This window comes from Nematostella vectensis, chromosome 2 (genome assembly GCF_932526225.1).
Source record: "Nematostella vectensis chromosome 2, jaNemVect1.1, whole genome shotgun sequence".
In the NCBI taxonomy this organism is placed as follows: Eukaryota; Metazoa; Cnidaria; class Anthozoa; order Actiniaria; family Edwardsiidae; genus Nematostella; species Nematostella vectensis.
Genome location: NC_064035.1, coordinates 21,916,855 through 21,937,650, shown reverse-complemented (window position 1 = coordinate 21,937,650; position 20,796 = coordinate 21,916,855). Strand labels below are relative to the sequence as shown.

The following is a 20,796-nucleotide window of genomic DNA, read 5'->3' as shown; positions in this document are numbered from 1 at the left end:
GGCCGCCCGCGGAGCTCCATAGGTATAGAAATATGGTATAGCTATGCGACTTGGTTTTGGTGGTCATCGCGCGGGTACCCTGTGTGTCACAATCCATCCATCCATCCATCCAGTCAATCGTGCAACTCCCAGGCCCCACTCGATCTTACGCTGTTGTTTGTTTTTTACCGCCTCGCTTTGTGCTGCAAAGTTCGTATGTTCACAGAAGAAAGGCAGCTTAAAAATGGTATTTAATGAGAAAATAAGCGGATAAGCGGAGTTTTTGAGGAAACATTTGTCTGAAGTACGAGCCGATGGAAATTCCCGCCCGTGGCAGCAGCAGCAGCAGCAGCTGAAAAGAAGACTAAGAGGAGAGGCTCTACACTTTTTCACCATTCTATATTCACTCACGTCTATATCTATGTAAGGAGATCCTGAGAGGAAAAGGCCTTGGATTGATGTCTGTTTGCAGCTATAAAAATCATTCACTTGTGTTGACGAGTTCCTTGCTAGCAGAAAGATCACGGTTTACAACAAAAAGCGAACACAACCACTAGGCGACAAACATAAAGCGACAAAAAAAACACTGCCAAGGTGGGTTTTTGACGATGATTTGCATTTTGAGTATGACATTTTTTTCATTTATTGTTGTGCCAAAACCAATCGCTCAAACTAAAACACCGTAACAGCTTTAGTATGACGTCAAGATGACATATCAATGTCATATATCCTTGTTTTGATTGGCTAAAATACCATCTACTTGAATTCCGATTGGTTTATAATTTTGGCACTTGAATGGCTTTTATTCAACTGACAATCGCCATGTAAATGTTAAATTCGTTAATACTTACTTTCAAGTTCTAGTAATTCAGGCGTATATTCCTCACGGTAAGTAAGAGTTTAACGACAGAAATACGTAGTAGTCTAGCTACTTGTAGTAGAAGGTATGCCTCTAAACTGAGGCTTTAATCAACATAAATCTACAGCTTGTAAAACTAAGCCGAAAACTAAGCAAGATGGCTGCCCCTAGAGATTCTATGGGGTAAAACCGCTGTACAACAATAAACATAACACAGGCAGCCCAACACGTAATGTTCAAGGTTCTTAACATACATAAATACTACATTCACCCCTCTGTTAGAGGTTAAGTCTAAGCACGGGGGCATTCAATGTTCAAGGTTCTTAACGTAACATAAATACTACATTCACCCCTCGGTTAGAGGTTAAGTCTGTCCACTGGACGTCGGGTCCTCTCCGAACGTCGCAAGGGAGGCTGCCCATCAAGACCTGTACTGACCTGTGGCACTTCTTCGCCCACACCTATCTCCACTTCTATCTCCGAGGAAGGTGGAGAACTACCAGTAGCAGGGTGATGCTCACCTGGAACAGTAGGCTTAACTTGAGGGAGTGGGTACATTGTTGGTACTTCACCTTTGGGGGCAAGATGCTTGGTAGAGACTGTTGTTTCTCGGCCGTCTGGATAGCGCACATGGGCGTAGTGAGGATTCGCCTGAAGCAATTCCACCTCATCAACTAACGGATCTGTCTTGCTTGCACGGACGTGACGCTTGAGTAGGACCGGTCCAGGCTCACTCATCCATGTTGGGATGGAAGATCCGGAAGAGGATCGCCTGGGAAAACCGAAGAATCGCTCATGGGGTGTCTCATTGGTAGCCGTGCACAACAGAGAACGAATGGAGTGTAGAACATCAGGGAGGACTTCTTGCCAGCGCTTTGCTGGCAGATTCTTAGACTTCAGGGATGCTGAAATTGCCTTCCATACCACTCCATTATACCTCTCCACTTGCCCATTGCCTTCGGGATTGTAAGCAGTTGTCCTGCTTGTGGCTACCCCTTTTTCATTCAGGAAGTCTCGCAGTTCCTGGCTGATCAAGGAGGAGCCCCTGTCCGAATGTACATAGGCTGGCATACCGAACATCGTAAACAAGGAGGTAAGACACTTGATCACTGTTGGTGTAGACACATCAGGACAAGGGAAGACAAAAGGGAATCTTGAATATTCATCAACCACATTGAGGAAGAACTTGTTGCCATTGTTACTTGGCAAGGGGCCCTTGAAATCAATGTTTATCCTCTCGAAAGGTTTAGTAGCCTTAATGAGAGGAACTTTGGGAGGTTGATGAAACTGTGGTTTGCATTCACAACAAACTGGACACTTACTTGTCATGCTCTTGATCTCCTCAAGGGAATAAGGGAGGTTCTTGGTGCGTACGAAGTGGTTGAGTCGGGTGACCCCTGGATGACAGAGTGACTCGTGGAGCTGGTAGAGGGGATCTTCACTCAACGTGGCGCAAGTAGCTCTGGACAGAGTGTCGGGTGGAATGTTCTCTTTACCAGGACGGTAAATGATATCGAAACTATAGCAGGAGAGTTCGATCTTCCACCGCATGATCTTATCATTCTTGATCTTCCCTTTGTGGCACTGGTCAAACATGTAAGATACTGATTTCTGGTCTGTTTTAAGAGTGAAGTGCCTCCCTGTTAGGAAGTGCCTCCAGTGTCGGACAGCTTCTACAATCGCTTGTGCCTCTTTCTCAACTGAGGCGTGCTTGAGCTCGCTGCCCTGTAAGGCTCTTGAGAAGAATGCAACTGGCCTCCCATTTTGGCTGAGAGTGGCAGCTAATGCCACCTCTGAAGCATCCGTCTCAACTTCAAATGGAATGCTTTCATCGATTGCACTAACAAAAGCTTCCTCCACCGTCTTCTTGATACTCTCAAAGGCCGCGACAGCGGGCTCGGGTAATGGAAAAACCTTGCAGGAGGTTATTGGCTTGATTCGATCCGAGTATGCGGGTATCCATTGTGAGTAGTAGGAAAACAATCCGAGGCATCTGTTCAGAGACTTTGAGTCACTTGGAACGGGTAGCTCTCGCAAAGGGCGTAGACGTTCTGGGTCTGGACTGATATTCCCTTCCTCAACCACATATCCAAGGATAGGAAGACGCCTGGTGGAGAAGATGCTCTTGTCGTTGTTATAGCAGATGTTCTTGCGCTTAGCAGCTTCAAGGAAACTCTGAAGGTTGGAATCATGCTCTTCTTGGTCTTTCCCACAGATTGTGATGTTGTCGAGATAAGGGAAGACCGCCTTGAGATTGTTCTCTTCCACAAACTTAGTCATCTCTCTCTGGAAGCAGGCCACCCCGTTGGTGACGCCGAATGGGAGTCGGCTAAACTGATACAGGTTACCTCTAGCTTCGAATGCTGTGTACGGTTTATCCTCATCTTTGAGAGGGATCTGATGATAAGCACTACGTAGATCTATAGTGCTGAAGACTTTGTACTGGGCGATCTGGTTAACCAAGTCGGTTATTCGTGGTAATGGGAATGCGTCGAGGAGGGTAAACCTGTTGATGGTCTGTGAGTAATCAATTACTAGCCTCTTCTTGTGATTCTCATCCTTGGTTACTACAACTTGTGCTCGCCATGGAGAGCGACTGGGCTCAATGATTCCTTCATTAAGCAGCCTCTTAACTTCTTCATCAATGAACGTGGAATCTTCTTGGCTGTAGCGGCGTGACTTTGTGGCAATAGGATGACAGTCTGCTGTCAGGTTTGCAAATGGCTCAGGCGGGTCTACATTCAGAGTGCTGAAGCTACAGACGGAGATGGGCGGTTCGGAGCCCTTGTACTGGAAGATGACACTTTCGTGCTTTGACTGAAAGTCTACTCCTAATATGAGGTCTGCACATAGCCCAGGGAGTACAGAAAACTTAAGGCCTTCATATCTCCGTCCTTGGTAGGTAAGATCAACTGTGCAAGTACCACTAACCTTGATGGCGCCTGTCGAGGAGGTTGCCATGGATACGGTACTAGATGAAGGCTGGACTGTCAGACTTGCTTGCTCTACTAGACTGGGATGGATATAGCTTCCACTACTCCCACTGTCAAACAGGGCCTTGACTTGCAATCCTTGGATATTGACGACGCCACATGATTTAGAGAGGGATTCTGGTGGGTTAGCTGTCAATGTGGCGAGTATCGGGGACCAAGTTGCTGCCGAAACTCTTTCTTTTGGAACCGCCTTTCCTTTACAAACTTTAGCAAAATGGCCTTTCTTTTGACACTTGTTGCAAATAGCCTCCAGGGCAGGACACTTCGGTCGAGGGTGTTTCTTGTTTCCACAGAAAGCAAGTAGCTTTATCGGGTTTCATTGTAGCTACAGTAGACTCGTCAGGCTGTTCTGCTGACAATGAGGTGCTGTTACAAGGTAGTGCTGGGAGGCCAGTTGCATTTATAGGTATCTGTGGTGCTCCATATGATTCTGAACTCCTCATTGCTGACTCCAGAGCTCGAGCCTGGTCAAACATGGTCTTTAGATCAAGTGTTTTGTTCTCCAACAATCGTTGCCTGATTGTGTTGGATTGCAGACCTGTAATAAACGCATCCCGTATGCTCTCTTCGCTGTACTGCGCTGCGGTTACACTCTTAAAATCACAGTCCTTACTCAGTGTTTTCAGAGCTTGCAAGTACTCATCTAAGCTTTCCGATGGTTGCTGGCGTCTCGTTGCAAGTAGATGGCGAGCGAAGATCTCATTCCGTGGTCTAACATAAAGGGCTTGTAGCGCCTCAATTGCTGCATCGTATTCCGTACAATCTTCGATGTGTTGGAAGAGTGTTGGAGAAACAAAGTTAGTTAAAACGGTCAACTTGTCCAGGCCCGTCTGAGGTAGAACTTGTACGAAATTCTCGAAGGTCCTTTTCCAATGGAGCCATTCCTTCTGGGCCGTGCTGCTATTTGGATCGGTTTCTAGGCGTTCAGGACGCAGTACTTTATCCATGGGACTTCAGAAAATATGTTGATTAAATTGTAGTAGAAGGTATGCCTCTAAACTGAGGCTTTAATCAACATAAATCTACAGCTTGTAAAACTAAACCGAAAACTAAGCAAGATGGCTGCCCCTAGAGATTCTATGGGGTAAAACCGCTGTACAACAATAAACATAACACAGGCAGCCCAACACGTAATGTTCAAGGTTCTTAACATACATAAATACTACACTACTGTATCAATGACACTTAGCTTGTTCGATTTATACATATGTTTTTAGAGTACAGATGTTTACAAGTTTTCATTTTCCCCCAACACTATTCCAGATTGGAACAGCCTTCCGGCACACACCGCTAGTGCCAGTTCATTACTTTTAAGACCTTAGTTTCGAAATAGAGCTGTATAAATTATTATAATGTACTGTTTTAGTCTTATTTTGTTTATATATATTAATTTATCTTGGTATAATGCAACGCAGCTTACAGTAACCGAGCATTCAAACTGAGAATTCGTGGTCTAACAAGCAATTTGAGCATAACAACATCCTTTGATATTCTTCGTTCTCTCTTTACTTTATTGACAGCGTTGAGATATTTAATCAAGGCTGACAAATATAATCCTGTCATATATTGCTAAAGAAGACCTTTCTTGTCTTTATATCCTGTTTATTTAGTCTTTTTGAAGATACAGCAACTTTTTCAACATTATCATAAATACTTTACAGTTACAAGATAATTTTTTTCATCGTTTATTTATTTTTATTCAAATAGTTATGAAAAATTAGTAAGGTTATAAATGGGATGATAAAAATATTAATTTGAAAGAAAAACAAATACCCAAGTTAATTGTTTTCACTTTTATTTAGGTTAAACCAACCAAGGACTACCTGAGGGTCATGCTTGATGCTAAAGGCTGGAAGACATAAGAATAGGGAAATGTAGCCGGGCTTTCTTACTTTGGTACAGCAGTATAAGTGTAATAGGGTTTTTAGAGCAAGATACTTTGTGTCAATGATACTGTAAATCTGTAAAACATTTTTTATCAACCTGAAGATAATGAGGAAAGGGGAAATGATAGGAGAGTGCTCAATCAAGTTGTTGCAATACTGTTAAAGTTTTTATCAAAAATATAGTCCCAGTTTCTTTTTTCTCTCTCTATTGAATATTTTTATATGCAATTGATAATTATTTGCTGTTTCCCCTCTAGACCCTGAATAAATTAAAATAGGTTAGGTTTGAAATTAGACATTTTCATTTAGCACTAATCAGTAATATCAAGGATTTGTTTTTAATTTGCTTCCCAAGTCAATTTGTTCTCCTCCATTTGATTGCATTTAATTTTGTAGTAGCATTAGCATGTGTGGATCCAGGCTGCAGGGTTTCTATAAAATAAAAATAAAATAAAAACAGCAGGCCACCATGCTAAAGGGTGGGTTCACCAATATGTAATGCATGACTGAGGTATATTTGTGGATTTTAATTTCCTTGGTGATGGAGTATCACTAGTAAGTGGCACCTGAAGTGTATCATTCTATATTTGCATTTTTGTCATATATTTTTAAAAAGTAGATTCACATTTTTTCAAATAGAGTCACATTTCTCCCTTTCAACTCCCCATTGACTTTCTGTTTATTTGTTTATTTATTCCTCTCTACCCCAAACATAACTCAATGAACATGGTTTGGTTTGAAATTAAAGAACTTAAGTAATTTAGTATTTTCCTCCATTGCATTCATTTTTTAGTAGCTAGTATGGGTGGATCCAGGGTTTCTAAAAACAACTGGCCAAAGGGTGGGTGCACTAATATGCAGTACATGGAAACTACAGAATGGCATCTAAATCTTTGAAATGCTGTTACCTCCTTAATATATTCTTTACAAGGTCAAAGATTGTTGTTATGCTATTTTGATAAAAAAATATGCATAGTGGAGCAAATAAGAATTGACCATTAGACTCTTGAAAAACATTGTCATCAACTAAGGCAACTTGAATTTTGACAGCCTTTTTTACACCAGGATTAGTACTTTCATACTGCATATTTAATATTGAATGAGTGCTTGCTTGATCCATTTGGAGGGGCCAATACAATTCATAATAACTTGGCAGTAAAAATCGCTTTTTAATCTCATTGTAAAACATTCTTTCAATGCTGGCTCCGCTTTTAGGCAGTTCCTAAATCTATATATTATTAAATATGCAATATGAAAGTTAACAAAATACTAAAACTTGATGTGAAAAAGGCTGTCAAAGTTCAAGGTGTCACATTGACGAGAATGTTTTTTCAAGAGTCTAATGGTCAATTCTTATTTCCTTTTATAGAAGTTCCACTATGTATATTTTTATCAAAACACCATTCTAACAAGCTTTGACCTTGTGAAGAATATATGAAGAATGTAACAGCATTCCAAAAATTTAGATGCCATACTGTAGTTCAGGGGCTGGATCTAGCTTTTTGCCAAGGGGGGATTTGGCCCAAAAATTTTCGTCATTATTTTACCTTCGTAAAGATTTTGGAGTGAAAAGATACACTGAAAATAATAAAAAAAGAAAGCCCAAGGGGAGGTTTAAACCCCCTACCCCCCCCCCCCCCCCCGATAGACCCACTACTGCAGTTTTCATGTACCACAACTGATTATTCAGAAAAATGTGTTGAAATTAAACTCCACAAATATACCTCCTGTCATGCATTACATATTGGTGCACACACCCATTGGCCTGTTGGTTTTAGAAACCCTGGATCCACCCATACTGGCTAATCAAAAATGAATGCAATGGAGGCAAATCCTAAATTATTACTGAAAGTGCTTAATTCCAATTTCTAATTTCAAACCAAACCATGTTCATTGACCTATGTTAGGGTTAGAGTGAAATAAATATAACAAAAAGTCAATGGGGAGAAGAAAAAGGGAGTAATGAATGACTCTATTTGAAAAAAATGTGACTCTACTTTAAAAAATATATATTAATAATAATGCAATAATAGCTTAAATGAGCATATTCCTAACATTTAACCCTTTCTCTTTACCTATAGGTTTGATATATAAGTACCTTGCTCCCAGGGGGGAGGTGGGGGGAAGAAACGGGAGTTTGAGAGACGGGGGTGCTCGACAGCATAATCAATTTTAACCCTAAGGGATAGCACTAAGGGAATGGTAAACAATAATTCTTACCTCTAAGAGATAGCACATTGGGTGTGGTCAGATGAATTTTAACCCTGAGAGATTAAAAAAACAATGCTGGTTTTAATTTGCTGACGGATCCTATATTGTTATGTTACCGACAATAAAGTCGAAAGTATTAACTGATCAGTTGACTTGTGGTTTATTGTAAAATACATTTCAAGCGATTGGGCCACCACTTAGCGTGAGACACCCTAAAAGATAGCAGAATCGGAAAAATACTCCTCCCCGGGCGTGAAAACCCCTAAAAGATAGCAGAATTGGAAAAATCCTAAAACACACCCTAAGAGATAGAAGGTGGTAAGAATATTATACCATAAAAGATAGGTCGAGCACCCCTGTCCATCTTTCTGGAGAGTCCCCCCCAGGACCTTGCTCTAATAAAAACCCTTCCCTTGATAGAAGTTTCATTAATGTACACTTGTATCAAAGCTACATTCTGACCAGCTTTGCCCTTGCAAAGAAACAAATGATGGATGCAACAGCATTTCAAAGATAGAATGATACAGTTAGATACACTTCAGGTGCCATATGGAAGATTAATATATCACTTATTACTGGTGATACTCCATCACCAAGGAAATTAAAATTCACAAACATACCTCCAGTCATGCATTAGACATTGGTGCACCCACCCTGTAGGATGGTGGCCTGCTTTTTTTTATAGAAACCATGGATCCACATATGCTAATGCTACTCCAAAATTAAATGCAAGGAGGAGAACAAATTGATTGAAAATGTCTAATTTCAAACCTATTACCTATTTTAATTTATTTAGGGTGCAGAGAGGAAACAGCAAATAATATCAATAGTCAAGAGAGAGAGAGAGAAAGAAAGAGAGAAAAGGAAGAAATTGGACTATAGCTTCAGTAATAATCAGTAATGCTCCTCATTATCTTTAGGTTGATAGAAAAAATGTTTTCAGATCTATCATTGAGGGCAAGTATTTGCTTTAAAAAAGCCTATTTCACATTTACTGCTGTATCAAAGTAAGAAATCCCCTACTTTATTATCTTTAAGACATTTGCCTATTCTCATGCCTCCCAGCCTTCAGCATCAATCATGGCCCTCAGGTAGTCCTTGGTTGGTTTTACCTTAATGAAAGTGAAAACAGTTAGTATTTTTTTTCTTTCAAAACAACATTTTCATCATGCCAGTTATAACCTTATTAACTTTTCACAACTATTTGAATAATAAACAAATAAACACAATAAATAGTATTCAAGATGCAGACAATATAAGCTAAGCAAGAAGAATATAGGTAATAGGGTTGCATTTTGTGTTTTTATTCTCAATGAGAAAATTCTCTTGTAACTGTAAAGTTAATATATAGTAAGTATATATAGTATATATACGTTATTTGTAATTATGATAATGTTAAAAAAGTTGCTGTATCTTCGAGAAGCCTAAATACACAGAATGGCAGGAAAGGCCTTCTTTGTGTTTTTATTCTCAATGAGAAAATTCTCTTGTAACTGTAAAGTTAATATATAGTAAGTATATATAGTATATATACGTTATTTGTAATTATGATGATGTTAAAAAAGTTGCTGTATCTTCGAGAAGCCTAAATACACAGAATGGCAGGAAAGGCCTTCTTTAGCAATAAATGACAGGATGATATTTGTCAGCCTTTATTAAATATCTCAACGCAGTCAGTATAGAGAGAACGAAGAATATCAAAGATGTTGTTATGCTCAAATTGTTTGATTTAGACCACGAATTCTCAAAGCAAACTCTATAAACAAATGTATAAATCGAACAAGCTAAGTGACATTGAAACAGTAACTAGACTACTACGTATTTCTGTAGTTAAATTCTTACTTACCGTGAGGAATATACGCCTGAATTTATAGAACGTGTAAGTATTTACGAATTTAACATTTTCATGGCGATTGCCAGTGGAATGAAAACCACTCAAGTGCACTCCAAAATTATAAGCCGATCGGAATTCAAGTAGATGGTATTTAAGCCAATCAAAACAGGGATAGATGACTTTGATATAACATCTTGACGTCAAACTGGTACGGTGTTTTAGCTTGAGCGATTGGTTTTGGAAAAAAAAACACGAATAAACGAGCATTATAAAAGCACAACAATAAAAGAAAAATAACTGTGATATTCTCTATACAAACCGTCGTTCAAAATTCACTTTGGCAGTGTTTTTCGTCGCTTTCTGTTTGTCGCTTGTGTGGTTGTGTTCGATGTTTGTTGTAAACTGTGAACTTGTCGACTTTCTGCTAGCAAGAAACTCGTCGACACAAGTGAATTATTTTTATAGCTTTCTTCTCAGGATCTCCTAATAAATCTCCATAGATATAGACGTGAAGGAATGTTATTATAATGGTAGTGTAGAGCCTCTAAGTAGTCCTCTTTTTGCTGCTGCAACGGATGGGATTCACGAACACTCGGGTAGATTTCACTGTCGGCTCGTCCTTCAGACAACGGTTCCTCAAAGATTTCAGCCCATTTGAATCCGCGTATTTTCTCATTAAATACTATTTTCAATCTGCCTATTTTGCTGTAAACATACGAACTTTGATGGCGGTAAAAAAATAAAAATACTAAAAACGTAAGACCGAGGGGGCCTGGGAGTTGCACGATTGAGTGGATGGAAAGATTGTGACACCACAGGATACCCGCGCGATAACCACAAAAACAAGTCGCATAGCTATACCATATTTCTATACCTATGGAGCTCCGCTAAAAAGGATATATAAGATGAAAATTTTTGAAGCGAAGAACATTGCTGCTTTGTTTGATGATGATGAAGTGTTTTTGTAACGCGGTGGTGAAAAAAGTTGGGTCTGCTTTAAAGTGCGGTACTCCTGTGGTTTTTTTCAAAAGATCAGATAGGATGTGGCTTTTATTTCAATCAAGACGAGACCGAAGCTGTGAGAGAGGTCATCGAGGAGGGGGTTGACGTGTGTGTGTGAACATAACCTCATTTGCCGTGTTGGAGTGAGCCGTGGTCAGTTTTACAGCGGTCGCGTGTATTTTGCGTGTGACGTAAGACCTCCAAACAAGAAATGCGACCGGTTTGTGTGGGCGGAGCCCCCATAGTAAGAGAAGAAGACGAAGGCGGTGCCACTATGGACACCCCCCTCCAGGAAGAAAAAGGTCACGGGCAAAGGCAAGAAGAGTAGTAGGGTAGGTATGGAATTAGCCTGGTTTTTGAGGGGGAATAATTTTGCGGGGGAATAAATTATCTTGCGTTCAGCATCTATTCTATTAGTAGTAAATGTAGTCTGTATATAGGGTGGATTCCAGTCCCCCGGTTCAGTTCCGACGGCCAATCATAGACGGTTATTCTATTCCGACGGCCGTCGCATCTATTCTATTCCGACGGCTATTCAGTTCCGACGGCCGTCACATCTATTCTATTCCGACGGCTATTCAGTTCCGACGGCCGTCGCATCTATTCTATTAGTAGTAAATGTAGTCTGTATATAGTGTGGATTCCAGTCCCCCGGCCGCGCGGTCGTGGCCCGTTCTGATTGGTTGTTGAAAATGGTGCGCTGTGATTGGTCGGATTTGATAGGGCGGAAGTGACGTCACAGGTGGACTTTGGACTGGGGTGTTTGGACTTTGGACTTTAGGGGAGGGGTTGTGATTGGTGGGAATATATAGGAAGGAAGTGACGTAAGCAATCCACACCATATTTAGAGTAAACTCTATTTTTATTAAACAACATGGATACAAGGGTCCATAAAAAGAACGTTATTCATCAAGTATCTAGCGTAGTGTTCTTAGCGTTCCCATAGAATGTTCGAAAAGTCAATGGCAGGTACTTCGAGTTCGCGTCTGCCTTCTACGTGGATGATTAGCCTTAGGTCATTATGGTTGGGTGAAGGTGTTGGGTTACCTGTGGTAGTGGCCGGCTGTCCTTGGGGTGGTGATGGGTTACCTGTGGTGGTGGTGGTCTGATCTTGGGAGGGGGGTGGTTGCGATGGGTTGCTCCTGTTGTTCTCGGCTTCAGCGGCTTGTACAAAAGTGTACAGTTCTTCCCTGTGCCGCAACATGTACCGGAAGTAGGCAAAGGATTGTAGAGAAGCAAAGAGGCGTGGAGCCAGTGAACCCGTTTGCATGCCGTCCAGTCGTCGTAGGTTCATTCTTCGTATGACGTTCAGGATGCGTTCGGAGATGTTGACCGAGAGGGGGTTGTTTGTTACCAGTGGGAGTACTTGTTCCAGAGCTCTTATTAGGGTTCTGTAGCAATCATCGAGAGACCGTTCTAGGGGTCGAGCTGGTGGAGGGTTGAGTTGGATGACTGGTAGAGGAGGTGGTGTGGGGGTGTCTCGATTGACTTCTTCTTCTTCACTGCTTTCGTCACCGTCATTAGTATTATCATCGAGGTCAGAGACCATGTCCGTATCGCTATCGTCATCGTCACTCTCGTAGTTGTTGTTGTTGATGTTTCGACGACTATTACGATCAAAAGGAACCCAATCATCGCTTTCGTCACTCACATAGTCGTAGTCGTAGTAGGAGGGGGCGCGGTGATAACGACGACGACGAGCATGATCAAAAGGATTCCAATCGAGAGGGGAACGTTCGTAGATATTCCGTAGTTCGTGTCCTAACGGGTGGTGGCGGTGGGCGTTGGTTGACATCGTACTGGGCGTCGCTTTCCCAGTTCCACTCTCTCCTCTGCACGTTGTGGGACCAGGCAATGAAGGCTCGTCGATAGGCTTAGATGTAGTCTAGTGGGGGGAGAGTGCTTTGACGAGAGATCGATTCTCTTATATGACGCATGTACTCGTGGCGACCCAATTCGCAGCTTTCTCGTTCCACGTGACCTCCAGGGGGAGGGGGTGGAGTGACGTTTTCGATTGCCCAATGGTAATCGTGGTCGTGAATAGATCTGTTGTTGCTGTCGATGTGTAGCCACAGCCAGGTTCCATATATGGATATCTTTTCGTCTTCGTTTGGGGTCGTCAAGACGGGACGCTGGGGGAGTAAGAGGGGGAGTTCCATGTCGTGTCTGTTCTCGCGGAGGGTCTTAAGGGTGGCTTTGTGTTTGCATTGTTCACACATCACCCCAATGTGGAAGGGGTCCTTGAGGTGAGCGGGGTAAATGTTCACGAATTGTTTGTAGCGGTTTATGGCCGATTGAGCCTTTCGTTTTTCTTCGAGGACAATTTGGTCAACGGGGAGGTTTGCGTTCTTGGGTGTAAAATCACTGGCTATCCACAGGATCACTTCTTGGTGCCATAGGTAAAATCCTTTTCGACAGTGGGGGCAGGTAGACCGTGGTGTTAGGTGAGCGTGTACCCATTTCCACAAACAGGGGTAATGACAGGGCTGCTTACAGCAGGGGAGTAGTTCCAGTTCGTCATCTCCTTCACAACAGATGATACAAGTCATATGGTCAGCCATGTTGTTGGTCATGGTGACTTGTGAGAGTGTGTGAGCTGGTGTTCTGATTTTATACTGTTCTAAAAGGATGACGTCATGGTAAGGTTCGCTTTCTATTGGTCGAAATTCGTGGTGCTGTTCTCTGATTGGTTTAAAATGTTTTCGCGCCACGATGGCGGTCTGTGATTGGTTCTTACCTAGTCTAGGTTTCTGATTGGTTCTTAGCAAGGTCCGAGAGTGTATAAATAGCGAGGTTTCGCTTTTGTTTTTCTATAGTACCCTATCCACCGATGTGGAAGGAAGCTCTTGTTTCTTTTACTTGAGGATGTTCGTTTGGGTTTGGTTTTTTCGTGAGCGTCCGCATTTTCCTTTTCCTGTTATGTTGGGAAGTGTCGGAGTGGGTGAGGGAAATGACGCCGGAAAAGAAGAAGGAAGTGGATGGAGAGTGAACTGAGCTGGTGATGCTGCTGCTACTGCTGGTCCTACCCTGCGTCCTACCCTAAGGCGTTCTTCACAATATCAAGGGTATTCTTGATTTTGATGGCTTTAGAGTGAATAAGAAGTTTTGGTGCAAGGAAGCGGCGTTTTGCCATCACGGCGACGAAGTGGTTGGTAAACATTTCTCCTTCCCTGTCGCATTTAATGAACTCTCGGACAGTGACCAGAGATCTGCTCGTTACGTTAGTCGACACATCATGAAAATGAACTTTGACCTTACACCAGGATCGAGCGTCCCACACACGGAACTGAACCGTATCGTCCAGGGGTGGTATGACCTATATGGTCAAGGTGGGATCGTGGCGTACAAGGGAGGTGACTGTGAGCGCAAGGTGTTGCAAGAGCTTGGTATACCTTACGTGAATTTGGAACTGTTTAATTGCCCCCAATACGAATCATTATGGACCTATTACGATTCCATCACGCCTCATATGAACTTTTTATGGGACATTAGCGCAAAGACTTGTGGGTATCACTTTTACCAACCTGACCTCACTCCCGTGCATTGTCCTAGAGCCGAAGTCTATGTGTTTGCCATGTGGCTTAAGGAAAAACAAAGAGTGTATAGTAGACCTTCACACCATTTTGAGACTACTGTGTAAAAAACAAAACAAGCAGCACGTTATGGTTTTTGTAAAAACGTTTTATTGTTATTAAAGAGAGAGAATGTTGCACATGACAGCACATTGTCTTTTTTCGCTTTTTTTAAAAAGGGTCCCATGGGAGTTGCCTTCCTGGGTGTTGGTCTTGGGGTTGAGAGTGAATAGGTTCTTGTGGGTGACTGTAGTCGTCGTCGTTTAAGTCTTGGTATGCGTGATGGCCTTGGTGTGTTGGTGGGTGGTGATGGTAGGAGAGGGGCCTCGTCTACTTTTGCTTGTGGTGGAACTGAGCTTGGTGTTTTGCTTGGTGGTGAAGGAAGGTTAAGGGGTGGTTTAGCTGGTATTCTTGTTCTTCTGTTGGTGTTACTACCGTCTTTGACTTGTTGTAGCCATTTGAGGTATTGGCTTGACACCCGATTGTAGTGTCGTATTTCCGCATCTTACGGTAACGAAAAATCATTCAAGATAGCGCGCATCTCTCCATCCAACCGAGCCATGATACGGATTTGAGGGGCCATGGTGACGTTTTCCTTGGTCATGATCATGTTGAGCATGTATTCGGGGATCATGGCCATGCGGTAGGATCCTCCTTTTTGTGTGGTCATGGTGAATGTCTTGAGTCAACTGAGAGGGTAAACGTTTACGTCGACTCTATTTATAGTCTTTAGATTTTGCTGATGAGTTTATTCAGCACGGGTGTGGCTGCTGTGGCACCCAAGGACCCTAGTAAGAGGGGGATGACAAAGCCACCACTTTGACTTGTGACGGAGCGTTTTCAGGAACCATTGGGTACTCTCTTGTTAGCCAGGGTGCGTAGTCGTTGTAGGTGAGGCTTTAGTTTCCTCTTTTGAGTCTGGGAAATGGGGAGGTTACCTTTCAATAGGTTCTTGGCAATTTTCCCCAACGTGTTTATTTGTTCGGATGTAGCATTGGCCAGAAGACGTTGTCGTGCTTCCCCTTTGGTATGCGAGAGTACTCCAAGGAAGCGCTCGTTCCTTCTCAGCCGGCTAGACATGGCGAAATGAGATTAGGAATGTAAAGTCTTTGCTATTTATAGGCTTCACATCCATAGTGATCTCCATGCTGGATTGAATTTGCCCAAGGGGACTTGGCCTCCCTGTTGATTTGTCCCATGACCAGCCACACGACGGGTGGTGACGCATTTGGTCTTGGTGGTATTGCTTCCGTTCCGTCCACGACTCTTGCGGGTAACACACTTTTTCGTGGTCGTGGTGGTTCTGGTTCCTCTTGCACTTTCACGGGAAGAGGCACGACTCGAGGTGGTGGTGGGTGTGGATGGGGTACGGATGCGACTTCCTGCACGACTTCTAAGGGTTGAACGACTTCTAGGTGTGGACGTGCGTGGAGGAGGAGCAATGCTCCCCAACGAAGATCTCATCCCTGGTGAGATACTACTACTACGACTTCCAGCAGGGGTACAAGTTGCAGCTCTGAAGGCCTCAAGCAAATTGGTGCGTCGTGGGGGTGTTTTCTTTTTAGTGGTGAGACGTCCAAGGGCACTGCCTGCTCGTCGCCGGGAAACCGAGATTCGTCGCCGTTTTTTGGGTGTGTCGCTGCGTCGTCGCGAGATCGAGGATCGTGGTGTAAACGATGATGGGGTACGTCGCTGTTGTCGAGGTGTACTCACGGGCGGACTGGCCGCTAAGGGTGACAGGGTTGATAGGGATGGGGGTGATGGGAACTCGAGGGGTATCCCGAACTCGTCTCGGGGAATGGTGTGGAATGGTGAAGCTGCAGAGGATGAGGATGCAGAGGAGGAGGAGGAAAGGGGACTAATCCCTTCTGGTGGTGTGGGCGGTGAGAGACCATGGCGTCGATTCAATTGTGCTTCTGCTCTGTAGCGTGCACGTGCGCTTGCTGTGGGGCGTCCCCGGGTGGCAATACCACGGTTACGGGGTGTTCCTCGTGTGGCACCACCACGTGGACCTCTTCCTCGTGTCCTGGCCATCGTCAACTGAAACGGTTGGCTTTCCTTCTGCCTCTATTTATACATTTTTACTTCGTTTTCGTCTTTGTCTTCTTCTTCTTCATCTTTTTTGCTCCCATTCCGAGTTGTTTCTTGATAGAAATCAAAGAGCGTACCGAGGAGGTTCTTGCGGGTCGATTGGTTTTTGGGATTCTTGATATAGCGTCTAGTAAATTTCCATCAGCCACGTGTTTGTCGTACAGGTTCTTACTCTTTGAGTAGGCAATGTCATGTTTTTGGCATAAGGCATCCAAGATGTTGATAGGATTACTTATGCTCGGGTCGGTCGAGTTTAATCTCTGATTAAGTTTCGTACCAGGCCCGCAGTAGTTGTAGCTTCCCCCTGTCGGGTGCGTAAACGGATCTCCCCTAATCTTGCGAGTTTACGTTGGATGTCGAATTGGTGTTGTTGCCGTGGAAGAGACATGGTCGTCAATGGGGAGTGTTCACTTTCTCTCTCTCTATTTATACTTTAGGAGGTTCTGGGTTGTACACGTACATGGGACATTGGTTGGGTAAGATGTGAGAACGAAGGCGGAAGGCGTCAGGGGTATTTTGGTGAAAATCCATCAACAAGTAGCCATGAGGTTCTTGTGTGGCTTGTCGGTACACATCCATCACGTAATCTAACTGCCCTGGAAACGCTTGTTGGGCAAGCATGCGTACTCCCAATTCGTTCCTCGGGTCTTTGAACAACACAAAGTAATGCCCGTTGATCGAAGCGGTACGTGATTTTCCTCCAGGGAATAAATTCTGCGACAAAAATAGGGTGGTGATATCATGGTGATGGGATTCTTGGGTGAAAACTTTCACCACCCGGTCGATTTGATCCATCAGGTCGTCCATGATGAGTAAGCCTGGGGTATCGTGTTTCCAAATAGGTCTGTGATGGGGTCGGGTAAACCATGATGGAATTCGACACCCAATTGGCGTTGCATCGAGTCAAATAAGGGTTGCCATTCTCCGTAACAATAGACGATTTTACGAAATTGTTTGTCAAAGGCCCGAGGTGCTTGTTGCAACAAGCCATGGACCCAGGTGGTTTTTCCCGACTGACTCGGTCCCACGACCATGCGGCACAGGGACAACGAAATCGACGATCGTCCATCCTGGTCGATACCTCTAGGGTAAATGATCTGATCTTAACCACTTCTTTTCCCTTATAAGTAGTAGAAATGATGACACGAACACACAGGTAACCCAACAAATGTTTTTATTTTATTATTGCTTATGATGTTAGTCGATGAGTCGTTAAGGGCGTACTAAATGGTTCTGGGGTACAGCACACTGACGCCAAGGGCAATACGGTACACGACGTTGCCCGTAGTCGTCGTTGTGACAAGGCTCTCACGTGGAACGTGTCGTGTACAAACGTGCCCACCACTTGATCGTTCCAATCGGGGTGCGTGCTAAACATGGAAGTAATGTCTTCCAAAGGTTTGTTACGAGTACGGTGCCACAAGAAAAACAGACAGTACTGTCCACACACGGCTGAGTTTAAAGCTTGGAGACGTTGTGGATTCGTCACGAGTCGGGGGCGTAGGGCACAAAAATCGACCATGTTCTGTCCATACGCTTGTGGAGGGAAACCAAAACTATCCCACCTTTTGCATCGGTGTGGAGTAAAGTAGACCGCTAACCAATGGCTTCCCGGTTTGTTGCTAGGATCCACATTCACAATGTATGCGGCGCACCCGTTTCCGTCTTCCGGGATGAAGGAAGGCAGACGATCTGAGGGGAAAACCCCTTCGAACGGTCGCTGCGTGCCATGGCTTCCAATTCTTCGGTCCTCATGGCGTCTAGTCCAAGATTCATCATTCTTCCCCAACCGTCATCCATTTTTCAACAGGAGGAGGGGTTTTTTAACCTTGAATGTCGTACATCACGTTGCGAGCAGAGTCTATTTCCATGTTGTTGTTGAATTCTCCGTACAGCACGACTATGTACACCTTGTCGGTGGCCTCACTGAAGGTTAATTCGAGCGTTACCACACCTTTATACTGAGGCTGGAAGTACCCGGATGAGGCATTTGTAGCAGCTGTGAAGTCAAAGGGGAATAAGGCGTACCCATTCTTGAATTCTTCCCGTGAGATGTTCAGTCCTCTTCCGCGATACGAACCACACACGTTGTCGAATAGCAGGTGGTACAAATCTATGGCTTCACCACCTGTATTTTTGAGACTTGAGATGGGTGTTTCGTTTCCATCCACTTTGACCTCGATAGAACTCAGCTGGGGCATCTGGAAATTGAAGGGGTTCTTTTTGTAGGATCCATTGTAGGTGGCGTCCTCGACGATTCCAAAAATCATCCGTTTAGGAACGAGTCCATTGAATAGGTTCCTGAACAGTATGGAGCGTTTTCCGCTTTCGATCTGCTCGGTTTTGACTACAGCAGTGGTTAAGGGGTACTTGGCCAAGTTGTGTTTGAGCATTTCGTTGGCGTGATTCAACCTGACTGTGTCGGTGGGGGTCACGTGGTACAGGCGAAGAACTGATCCCTTGGAAATTTTGAACTTCCCATTTTCACCGTGGGACATGAGGGCAAATTGTGGTTTTTGCAGTTCAATTCTGATCTTGATGGGAATTTTGTCCAGTAGGTACCGCTCGGAATGGAAGATGTCGCAGAATAGAGGTCCAATCAGTCCAATGGTTGCACTTAGAGCCGTGAAGGTGGCGCGTGTTTTCAAGCCTTAGTTTAGAACAGCACTACCTGCTATATCGGTACCTTCCATTTGACCAGCCGTGTCTTTGTACCAGAGTGCCCCAGTCAAGTAGGACTCTCGACCTTCCTTGGAATAGTTAAGGAGGGATTCGATGTAGGCACGGTACGCATACGAATCCGATTGTAGTGTAACGGGTCTGTTATTCAATTCAACCTTGACTTGCTTGATCATCGAATGCAAGGCGTTGTTTACAAAGGCAACTTTTTCCCCTGTAGCAAGGGATGTACCATTACCTTTAGTGAGTTTTACTTCCAGCCGAATGTGTGTTTTCTTCAGATCAATGTAAGTGGAGCTGGGGTAAATGTACCACTCAATGTGATCGTCGCCTTCATCGGATGGCGTATACGGAATATAATGGCCATCTTTTAAGGCAACATCTGTAGCAGGAAGTTTAAACAAATTCACCCCTGCATTGGCGACTTGTTTTGACCCGGAAAAGACACTCATGGTGGTGGTAAAAAGTGAGAGAGAGCTCTTCTTCGTGGCAAGGATAACTGCTAACTGAGTATGCTCCGTGTTCGATGAGATTTTTTATCTTTTTTCTAGTCGAAAATATCAGGGCTGCGAGGACGATGAGGACGAGGGTACGATGGGCTAACTTTACGACGACGACGGTAGCGAGGAGGTGGAGGACGGGTACTCTTTCTACCACCACCCATTTGAACGGTTGTTCCTATAGGAACGGTTTTTGGCAGGAACTTCACCAGTTGAGGTGCTTGTTTCTTGGCGCTCGGCTGGATGCTTTTAAAGGATGAATGAATGATGGGAATGCCATTAGGAATGTCAATGGGGGGACCCATGGTCTGGTTAATACGTCGGACTCCCCCTACACCAGTAGGTACAAGTCGTCCGTCTGGAATGCTGCACCTCCGATGCCACGCCCTGTTTGTAAGACCACTGGGTATCCGCTGAACGCTTGATCTCGTCCATTTCCCGATCCTTGTTGATCAAGGGGAGCGCCTTCGAATGCACCATCTTCTAGACCACGCTGCTCCCAACGTCCAATAAAGGGTGGAGGGGAACCGAGATACATGGAACCACTTCCCTTTTGGGTTGCTATACTTTCGGCTTTCTTGTAAAGATCGCCAAGCTCAGTACCCACTTTAGTGCCAGAGGCAATGGTAGCATCATAAAAACGTTTTTTTAGCTGCTGGGTCCCCGCTAGTGATCATGCCCATAGTATTTCCAAGGGTTTCAAATAGTTCTTCAATGGGTAAGCCTCGTCCCTTCATGATGATGTACGCCAAAAAATAAAGTGTCACCTTGATGCTTCCCGATGAAAATGGCACTGTTCTACCTGTATCCTCCTTTATATAGATGTGAATTTGCTCGACGAGTCGCAGGCGTACAGGAAAATAGAATGGACGTTCAAAATTCCGTTCTACAGCTCTTCCTCCAGGTTCACCTTTGGCTACCATTACACGCAACACATTGCGGGTGTTACTTCCCAAAATGAAGTTGTCTTCGGTGATGTTTGAGTACACGTACATGTTTTGAAAGGATGGGTGGAAAACGAAGGGTTTAGGGTGACTACTGGAGGGGTGCATGCGAGTGTCCGAATTGTTTGGCCATTGAGTAAGAGAGCAATCAAATACAATCCAGTGGGGCAGCGGTCTTGCAGGGATCTCCGGTGGATTCGGTGGTTGAGCTTTGTAGGTTTCTCTTTCAGTGATGGGGTAATCCGG

At 43.9% G+C, this 20,796-nt stretch overlaps 2 protein-coding genes and 2 long non-coding RNA genes across 4 annotated transcripts; 1 reads left to right on the top strand and 3 right to left on the bottom strand.

The window, feature by feature from the left end:
- Nucleotides 1-103: 103 nt before the first annotated feature.
- Nucleotides 104-5,921, top strand: LOC125561063. The gene is made up of 2 exons (XR_007307076.1): nucleotides 104-867; nucleotides 5,634-5,921. It is a non-coding gene; the product is annotated as an uncharacterized LOC125561063 (long non-coding RNA).
- Nucleotides 5,922-8,072: 2,151 nt separating this feature from the next.
- Nucleotides 8,073-10,497, bottom strand: LOC125561086. Its single transcript, XR_007307102.1, has 2 exons — nucleotides 9,775-10,497; nucleotides 8,073-9,040 (listed from the first exon to the last, which is right to left on the bottom strand). It is a non-coding gene; the product is annotated as an uncharacterized LOC125561086 (long non-coding RNA).
- A 4,964-nt stretch (nucleotides 10,498-15,461) lies between these two features.
- Nucleotides 15,462-16,370, bottom strand: LOC116618679 (serine/arginine repetitive matrix protein 1-like). The gene has a single exon (XM_032382674.1). It carries the CDS (start codon nucleotides 16,368-16,370, stop codon nucleotides 15,462-15,464), a length of 909 nt encoding a protein of 302 aa, XP_032238565.1.
- Nucleotides 16,371-17,622: 1,252 nt separating this feature from the next.
- Nucleotides 17,623-19,511, bottom strand: LOC116614390 (uncharacterized protein F54H12.2-like). The gene has a single exon (XM_032375330.2). The coding sequence runs from the start codon at nucleotides 18,923-18,925 to the stop codon at nucleotides 18,251-18,253; it is 675 nt and encodes a 224-aa protein (XP_032231221.2). The 5' UTR covers nucleotides 18,926-19,511; the 3' UTR covers nucleotides 17,623-18,250.
- Nucleotides 19,512-20,796: the final 1,285 nt, after the last annotated feature.

Excerpts from the sequence above, each read along its gene's own strand:
- LOC116618679 (XM_032382674.1), bottom strand. The coding sequence starts at position 16,370 with ATGGCCAGGACACGAGGAAGAGGTCCACGTGGTGGTGCCACACGAGGA.
- LOC116614390 (XM_032375330.2), bottom strand. The coding sequence starts at position 18,925 with ATGTCCCACGGTGAAAATGGGAAGTTCAAAATTTCCAAGGGATCAGTT.